Here is a 9,910-nt window from a genome sequence, read left to right as displayed (position 1 = left end):
TCCAGTTCCAGGGGTGGAACTTGGGTTGCCACAGTCACCAGGGCAAGTGCTTTTCCTTGCTGGGTCATCATGCCAGCCACAGGGTTGTGAGTTGCTGGGAATTGAACTCATCAGTTCCAAATTTTTAATATTACCCACCTCTGTATTTTAAAGTTATACACAACAGTTGGTCTTCCCTTTGTACCAAATGCCGCAGCAGTGGGGCTAGGCAGTTATTTAACCAGTGTTTCCAAAAAGTCACAAAATAAATTTGGCCATAAAACAAAACAAACCTGACCAGGTTCCACTTTAAAAACACCAACAACCCTGTATTTCCTTGGAAAAGGACATAATATATTCACTTGATCACTACTGTTGAGGAACAAGCAGGAATATTTTGAAGGCTATGTCTGACAGGCATAAGAAAACTCTTTTCAAAGTACAGGAGATGTATTAGAGGAAGCTTAACATTTTTTATTCGAAATTTTTGAGATTTTTTTTTTATTTTAAGTGTGTGGTGTTTTGCCTACACGTATGTCTGTGTACCATGTACATGCCTGGTACCCACAGAGGCCAGAAGGGGGTGTCTGGTTCTCTGGGACTAGAGTTACAGAAGGTTGTGAACCATCCTGTGGGTGCTGGAAATTGAACCTGGGTCCTCTAGGAAGAGCAGCCAGTGTTTTTAACCCGAGCCTTCTCCCAAGTCCTAATTTTACTACATTAAGAAGATCACATTGTATGTGTGGGTGGGTGCATGTGCCACAGTCCGTGTGCGAAGGTTAGAGCAAATCTTGCAGAGGCTGGCTTTTTCTTCCCATGGTGAAGGGTTCCAGGTGTGGAACATTCTTCAGGTGTGGAGCAATGAATGCCCTTACCTGCACATCTACTGGTTGTAGGGACATGCTCTGGATTTGACCCTTTTCTAGACTATAAACATTTGCTCATGGCTAGTAATATCCACTGCTGTGATGTTAGGTTATGAAAAGCATGCTATGCTAGAACACTATTCCTTTTACCCCCCCCCCATGTAATCATCATCATCGTCACAACTTTAGTTTTTCAGTTCCCTTTATTTGATTTGTGTATGTGTATGTATAGGGACTTGCATGCACCAGTGTGCACATGGAGGTCAGGGAACTCACGTGCTGCCGCAGGGAGCATCCATGCATTTGTGTGCACAGTGCTGGAGGTCAGGCTTTGTGCCTGTCAAGGGCCTACAAGTTCTCGTTTAATTGCCTAAAACAAGTGCTTGGCCATCCAAGGCCCAATCTAAAGCATTATTACGCTTCAAACATGTAGGGCCCGGGTCTACCTCTGCTCCTGGGGTTCATCTTGAGGACAGTTTCTGGTCAGCCAGCTAAAACATTCTGTTTGTTCCTGGGCTCCCTCTGCCTCGCCTGGTGATTAGCTGTAGGGCATTGTTGACTCCATCTTGGGTGTGGCATTTTCGCACCTGCCTGGGGGGAATTCCTTGTGCCGTAGCTAGGTATATAAGGATTTCCCCGAAGTTGAATAAATGGCATTCAGCTGAGCTCCTTTCGAATGACCCAGATCTCTGTGTGTTCTTTCAATCTCCAGGCCCTTGCCCGGCTTGCGTAAGGTACAGTGGCGCGCGAACTGTACCGAGGCGGTAACACAGAATCGGGTGTTACACAAACATTTTTTAAAAAACAATATTCATTTATCATATTTTGGTATATATATAATGGTATCAGCTAGAATTATTTTATAATCTTTTTTTGCAGCTTGCTATAATTGGCTAAATATTGAGCATCCATTATGTGAAGCACTAAGATAATTGCTTAGGTTCTTAAATTCTTTTAAAAATATTTATAGTTGGTCAAATCCCAATGGCTTGGGAGGTCACAGGGCCTAGGGAAGAACCTACAACCATTGTTTTGCTAAATGACATACTTATGCTTTTACCCATATATTAGTGCTACCCTCCACCTTGACCAGAGAAGTTTCTCTCTCTACTAGTCAGCATTTAGTGCAGACTCCACACTGGTTAAAGTGTTGAGAATGAGTGTCTACTGAGGTTTCAGTTCTAAATGGGACATCTATGTCAACCCTTGTCACCAAGGATTAAGACTCATCCAGGAAGGGGGGGGGGAGAAAGAACGGAAGAGTCAGAGGATGGGGAGGAACGCTGTGAGATGCCCTCTGATGGACATGACGTGGTCATTGCACCAGGAACTCAATGCAGCTATGACTTCCTGTCAAGAACACGTCAACGAGTTCAGTCAGTATTCCAGCAAGCAGCACTAATCAGCTTCAGTGGACAGGGCTGGAAAGATGAACTGGTGGTTAACAGCACTGGCTGCTCTTTCAGAGGACGTGGGTTAGATTCCCAGCATCTACATGGTGGCTCATGATTGTCCATAACTTCAGTTTCAGGGGATCTGACACAACCTTCTGATACCTTCATAGACACTACCCGTGCACAAGGGACACAGACATAAATATAGGCAGAATTCCTACACACATAAAACAGAATTTTTTTTCTTTTAATGATTTTTATCGAGCTCTACATTTTTCTCTGCTCCCCTCTCTACTTCTCCCCTCCCCTTCAGTCCTCCCCCAAGGTCCCCATGCTCCCAGTTTACTCAGGAGATCTTGTCTTTTTCTACTTCCCATGTAGATTCGATCCATGTATATCTCTCTTAGGGTCCTCACTGTTGTTTAAATTCTCTGGGATTGTGATTTGTGGGCTGGTTTTCTTTGCTTTATGTTTAAAAACCACTTATAAGTGAGGACATGTGATAATTGTCTTTCTGTGTCTGGGTTACCTCACTCAGAATAATGTTTTCTTTCTTTTTTCAGAATGTTTTCTAGCTCCATACATTTTCCTGAAAAATTCAAGATGTTGTTATTTTTTCTGCTGTGTAGTACTCCATTGTATAAATGTACTATATTTTCCTTATCCATTCTTCAATTGAGGGGCATTTAGGTTGTTTCCAGGTTCTGGCTACGACAAACAGTGCTGCTATGAACATAGTTGAGCACATGTCCTTGTGGCATGATTGAGCATCCTTTGGATATATACCCAAAGGTGGTGTTATTGGGTCTTGAGGAAGGTTGTTTCCTAATTTTCTGAGAAATCGCCACACTGATATCTGAAGGGGTTGTACCAGCTTGCACTCCCACCAGCAATGTAGGAGTGTTCCCTTTTCCCCACAACCTCTCCAGCATAAGTTGTCATCATTGTTTTTGATCTTGGCCATTCTTACAGGTGTAAGATGGAATCTCAGAGTAAAACAGAATTTATATATATATATAAAATCAATAATATATTGAGCCTTCAGGCTGGCCCAGGTTCACACAATTCTCCACAGGAAAAGCAGTCATGAATGGCATCTGGTAATGAGGTCAAAGGCACTTCTTTTATTTCTCAAGCAATAAAACATCTCATTAATTTACTTTCTCAAAAAAAAATCTGGCTGAGCATGGTGACACATGCCTTTAATCTCAGTGCTGGGGAGGCACAGGAGGCTGGTCGGGTCTACACAATAAGTTCCAGGACAGCCAGGGTTACATAGAGAAACCCAGTCTCAGAATAAGGTGTGTGTGTGGTGGAGATGGAGAGATGGTCTGTGGTGCTGCTCTTCCAGAGGACCTGGGGTTAGTTCCTAGCACCCACAGAGCAGCTCACAACTGCCTGTAACTCCAGTTCCAGGGGATTTGACACCTTCACACAGACACACATGCAACCAAAACAACAAGGCACATAACATAGTAAGAAATAAATCATTAGAAAATACAATTCTATTGCAGACAGACAGACAGACAGACACACACACACACACACAGGCAAAGTCTCAGGGAAAACCAGAAAGCTTCAACAGAAGGAACTCACAAACGGATGTAGCCTCAGAAGGTAAAAAAAGGCACTCGGTAGCAGGTTCTGGAAAAAGCCGGGAGAAGTCAGCTCAAAACAAAGCAAGTACTTCACCCAGGCAGCCTTTTGAACACTGAACCAGCTAATGTCAGGAGCACGTGCCTGGACACAGACTTAGAAAAGAAAAATTAAGACAAACAGCAACAACGACGACAACAAAAGCCCTAAAGAACCGGCTAGAAGACTGCGCTGCAGTCACTGTAAAGCGCCTTTCATCACAGAACCTATACTTAGCATTGCTATTATCAACTCCTGAAGCACAAAGCTGGTGGCTGCGAGCTCTTAGTGGATTCAGGAAAACAAACCAAAAAAAGAGCCTTTAATCCCAGCACTCGGGAGACAGAGGCAGGCCGGTCTCTGTGAGTTCGAGGCCAGGCTGGTTTACAGAGTTCCAGGATAGCCAAAGCTACACACAGAGAAACCCTGTCTCGGAGGAAAAAAAGGAAGAAAGAAGAAAGAAAGAAAGAAAGAAAGAAAGAAAGAAAGAAAGAAAGAAAGAAAGAAAGAAAGAAAGAAAGAAAGAAAGAAAGAAAGAAAGAGCCGGGCGAAGGTGGCGCACGCCTTTAATCCCAGCACTCGGGAGGCAGAGGCAGGCGGATCTCTGTGAGTTCGAGACCAGCCTGGTCTACAGAGCTAGTTCCAGGACAGGCTCCAAAGCCACAGAGAAACCCTGTCTCGAAAAACCAAAAAAAAAAAAAAAAAGAAAGAAAGAAAAGAACCAAGCATTTTATCGTCGGATGCCCCTTCCTCACAGCAGGAGCAGGAAACGCTTGAGTTTTGGGTGTAGGTGCACCTTTAGGAAAGCAGCGGCAGAGCGCTTCCAAGGCTAAGAGATGCTGCTCCACGCTCGAGACAAGATGGGTACCGCACCGGCTGGACACCCGTACGTTGCCCCGCACCTAAAGGGCTGAGCGGCGAGAGTTCGAGACCACGGGGCACCGCACGCCGGGAACCACGCATGCGCAGAGCCCAGAGCAGCGCGGGATGCCCGGCCGCGGCTGACAGAGTCAACCGCCCGGCCTCGTCCGGTGCCGGCTGCCGCCGCCCTCACCCCAGCGCCGCGACCCGGCTCACGCCTCTCCTGCCAGCTGCTCAGGACTCGGCGGTCCCGTCAGACCGCTGAGGGCGCGACGCCGACGGCGGCTGCGGCGGCCCCGGAGGCGCGAGAGGCGCCGGGGTCGCGGCGGCGATTGGCCGGCAGCGGCGCCTGCTCCCATAATGCAGCGCATGGCGCGTCATTGAAGAGAGACCATGATGGCGGCTGCGCTGGGGCCCCCAGAAGTGATCGCTCAGCTGGAGAACGCGGCCAAAGTTCTGATGGTGAGAACGCCGGGCCCCGAGAACTGCAGGATCCGTGGGACTCCGGCTGGCTCGACCGCGGCAGGCCTGCTGTCCGCTGGCCTGGCGGCCGGGAAGGGCCTTGGGATGAACCCCGAAGTGGTGGTGGCGTGGCGCAGGATTCTCCATCCTACTTTCCTCCTGTCTCGGTCCCTTACTTTCTAGAGCTTGTCCTCTTCCCTGGCTGCCCTATCCTCTGCCTGGCATAGGGGTGTAGTGGTGTAGCATGGAGAGTTTCCTGTGCCTCCTGCTTCGCCCTACATATATCGCGCTGGGCAGACTGGGTAGCAGAGCAAGGCACGGGAGGGAGCTTGGGGTGAGCCCCGCAGGACTTGGGTCAGGGTACAGTCTTGGGACTGTGTGCATGACGCTGAGTAGTTGATCCTGTTAGGGGAGGGATGGCACAGCCTGGGTGCTCTTCGCAACCCTTGTTCCCTCGTGCATCGGGTCCCCTAGCTCTTTGCCTGACTTGCAGGCAGCTCTGGGTAACCGCAGCCGGCACGTGGACGGAGCGGAGCGGCAGGAAGGAGGGAGGCCAGTCTTTAGGACCAAGGTCGTTGGGGCCAAACTTGGTCCAGGACCGAGCTCCGTGTGCGTTTCAAGTATTGGAAAGCTGACTCTGTGGTACTCGGTAACATAAGTCTCACAGAGCTTGATGAGGGTGTTTTGATCAGGACGAGTCAGGATTATAAACAGTATTCTACACAGGGAGCAAAAGTAAGGATAAACTTCATTCGGTTACTCAGTAAACTGTGTGTCTTACATTTGCTGACTCAACTTGATTTCTTTCATTTTTCTTTTTGTAAATTATGACAACTGCGATTGTAGATTATTATTTTTGAAATTTATAGGTCCTTTTTTTAAAACTTAAAATGATTTAGACTTTCTAAGAATTGAATGCAGCCCGATTTTTTTTTTTTTTTTGGTACCCTGACTCTTACTTTTAGGTTAGTTGTGTTGAGCATCATGTTTAAGAAAATTTTAGCTAGGGCCTGGAGAGCTGGCTCAGTGGAGCACATGATGCTCTTCCAGAGGACCTGAGTGGGGTCCCCGCACCTATGTCAGGTGGTTCCGTCCACTTGTAACTCCAGTTCCAAACATGCACTTACCCACACATGGAAATAAACACATAATTTATTTATTTATTTATTTATTTTTGGTTTTTCGAGACAGGGTTTCTCTGTAGCTTTGGAGCCCGTCCTGGAACTCCCTTGGTAGACCAGGCTGGCCTCGAACTCACAGAGATCCGCCTGTCTCTGCCTCCCAAGTGCTGGGATTACAGGCGTGCGCCACCACCGCCCGGCCTTAAACACATAATTTAAAAACAAATGTTAAAACGTTTAAAAATAATGCTTGAACCAATTCTAGCGTTGTTATTAGTACCATTTGTCAAGTTTTGTCTTCATATACAGTATCAGATGCTTTAGCTTTTGGAAGGTGAGAGGAGGGGCTGGAGAGATGGCTCAGGAGTTTAGAGCACTTGTGGCTTCCTCAGAGGACCTGGACCTGAGCACATGTGGTGATTCACAACCATCCTTGACTCTGCTTCCAGGGGATCCAATGACATCTTCTGACATCCACAGGCTATGCAGATAAAAACTCATAAATAAATCCTTAAAAGATTTGGGATTAAAAACTTAAGCTTAATAAAAGTTTACTAAAATCTCCAAATACAACGTCCCCACAATACCTGAAAATTTCTGAGGAGTTAGGGGTATTTTTGTATTAGATTAAACAACACAGCAGTGCTCTAGTATTTAAGTTGATAGGTTACTTGATGGTGTATGTCATTGGCCTCATGGAATGTAGTATTTGTGCTTGGCAATGCATCCTTTTTCTTTCCTGGTAAGGCTGGTTTTTATCACGTTTATATGTGGGTAAGAAAATGGTACTAATATTCTATTGATTGCTAGAGTTTGGGTCCTATCTTATGAATCCCTGTAGCAGCTTTGCACTGTTGAGAGACACTGATATTCAAAGCAAATTAGTGATGAGACTGATCACAACTCAGTTCACCAGACACCCCCATTTCAGAATTCTGAACTTTTTACTCTGTAGCATAGGCTAGGTTAGAACTCATTATATAGGTAGCCCATGCTGGCTGGTAGTCCTGCATCAGCCTCAGAGTGCTGGTTATCACAGGCATGAGCTTTATTCCTTTGAATTTTTTATTCAACATGTTGTTTCTCAAAACCAGCATATTAATTATCCTGTTACATTTTCTTTTTTGTTGGGAAGTTTCTGTGGTGGTACATTTATAATCAGGCCTTTTAAAGTTATGGAATAAAGTATTGTACCTCCAGGGTGACAGGTAAAGAAGGCTGATGAGGTGGGTCACTGGGTAAAAGCTTTGTGAGTATGCACAAAATAAATGTAAAAAAAAGTTAAGGTATTATCTGGCATAAGGAATGATTTTTGTCTGAAAGGTGTTAATAGATGTTTTCTGTAAATACTGCTTAATTCACGACCAAGAAGTTACCTGCTGGAAAGTAAATTTGAAGGTAGATGAGCTAGAATGATGAAGAGCTGTTGTTAATTAGCCGTGTGTGTACAAGTAAAGTTATCGATTCTGAAAACGTGGTGGAAATGGGGAAAAAGGTTGGTTTTTGTTGTGTTGAGGTAGGGTCTCACTTTGTAGCATTGACTGGCCTGGTAACTCCCTATGTAGATCAGGCTGGCCTGCTTTTGCCACCAAGTGCTTGGGACCACTACATACGCTGGAAAACATGATTTGGTTTTGAGAGCGCCTGTCCTGGAACCTACTGTGTAGTCCACACTGACCTTGAATTTCCTATCTCCCTGCCGCCTCAGCCTCCCGAGTGCTGGGATTAAATGTATGCCTGGAGAAGTAGTTAAATATGCTTCCCAAATTAATTTTTTAGAAAGTTTCAGGTTGTTGATCTTTTTTAAAAGCACAATTTTATTGATTTGTTGGGAATTTCACATCATGCACCCTAATTTGGCTCACCTAAGAGTCCCCCAGTATAGGGTGTTGCCTTTTGCTTGAGGAATTTAACATTTTTTCCCCAGAGGATGGTAGATATTTTACAGAGTAAAGCCAACCATACTCTATGCTAACATTCTCTTCATTTAGTGTTTTCCTGATGTCAAATTTAATCAGGTTACCTAAATGTAGTGAAAACTTGATGTTGAATATACATATTTTATGACTCACAAATTATAGGAGAAAAATGGAATGCACTATTTTAAGTAAATAATACACTATTTTTTCCACCCCATTCTCTCTTCTTATGCAATCTGCATAACAGTTTAAATAGGCTTTGACCTTTTCCACTGACTTTTACAACACACAATCTGTGGTTTTCCTTTTTATCTATTTTTTTTTTTTGAGACAGAATTTCTCTATGTAGCTTTGGAGCTTGTCCTGGAACTATTATCTATCTGTCTGTCTGTCAATCTATTATGTATACAATATTCTGTCTGTGTGTATGCCTGCAGGCCAGAAGACTGCAGCAGATCTCATTACAGATGGTTGTGAGTCACCATGTGGTTGCTGGGAATTGAACTCAGGACCTTTGGAAGAGCAGGCAATGCTCTTAACCACTGAGCCATCTCCCCAATCCCCCTGGAACTATTTTTGTTTGTTTTGTTTTGTTTTGTTTTTTCAAGTCAAGGTTTCTCTGTAGCTTTGGACCCTGTCCTGGAGTCCTGGAACAGGCAGGCTGGGCTCGAACTCACAAAGATCTGCTTGTCTCTGCCTCCCAAGTGCTGGGATTTAAGGTGTGTCCCACCACTACCTGGCTCAGAATTAATTTTTTTTAGTTGGCAGTTGTATGTATTTTGGGGGGACCAGGTAATGGTCAGATACATACATATTCATATATATAATGTGTAATTCCAAATCATGTCTTTTACCTTAAAGAAAACTAGAAGTGTGTCATAGCTCACACTAAGGCTGGATTTGTAGTTTTGCTTTTGTAGGTCAGGTTATTTTATTTTCACAGATTTGTGTAATTGTGCTAGTTTAGCATAATTTTATCAACAAAGAGAAAATGCCTTTCAAATGAGAAATAGTTAATAGAAGAGAGATGGGGATTTTTCTCTATTCACTTGTAATTGTGGGAAGTCAAGTTGGCTCTAAAATAACAATATTTCAGAGTAGAGCCTTTCAGAGTTTAGAATGTGTATAATCAGTCTTGGGTGACTGTTAAAATTGCAGATTCCATTGCTTTGCCTAGAGAAGCCCTGATTAAATAGGCAATACTTCATTCTGTTCCCTGGTCTTCAATGGCTGAGACCTTTAGGTCTGAAAGCTCAGCAAAGTCGTTGCCCCTGCTTTACATTCCAGCTGTAAAGCTGTTCCCACTAACTGTCTTGTTTTTCTACTAGGGCTGCCTACATAATTTGCAGGGCCCACTACAAATGAAAATGTTGAAAAAAAAGAGCTTGGAAGTGCTGATAAAAGTTGTAAAATACAAAGCACTATCTTGTTAAGTATTTATTATAAAATGTGGCAGGGAGATGGCTTAGTTGGTGAAGTGCATGCTGGACAAGCATGAGGACCTCCATTCAAATCCTCTGAAGCCAGATGCAGAAGTGGGAAGACAGACAAATAGATCCTGGAGCTTGCTGGTCAGCCAGCTTAGCCATTTGGTAACCTCTGGATCCAAAAAGAGACCTTGTCTCAAAAAGACAAGGTGGAAAGCAGTAGAGGGAGGCAACCAACCTCTAGCC

The 9,910-nt window shown here is 44.5% G+C and overlaps 1 protein-coding gene across 1 annotated transcript in view; it reads left to right on the top strand.

Moving 5' to 3' along the window:
* The first annotated feature begins 4,862 nt into the window (after positions 1–4,862).
* The window catches only part of Xpo4 (exportin 4), an 84,371-nt gene continuing 79,323 nt past the window's right edge, over positions 4,863–9,910 (top strand). Inside the window, exon 1 of the mRNA XM_075949773.1 lies at positions 4,863–5,197. Within this exon, the coding sequence (XP_075805888.1) occupies positions 5,129–5,197 (69 nt within the window). The 5' untranslated portion in view covers positions 4,863–5,128. The remainder of the gene's footprint in view (positions 5,198–9,910) is intronic.

The sequence above is a fragment of the Microtus pennsylvanicus genome, chromosome 15 (genome assembly GCF_037038515.1).
Source record: "Microtus pennsylvanicus isolate mMicPen1 chromosome 15, mMicPen1.hap1, whole genome shotgun sequence".
In the NCBI taxonomy this organism is placed as follows: domain Eukaryota; kingdom Metazoa; phylum Chordata; class Mammalia; order Rodentia; family Cricetidae; genus Microtus; species Microtus pennsylvanicus.
This window is presented reverse-complemented; position numbering and strand designations above follow the sequence as displayed.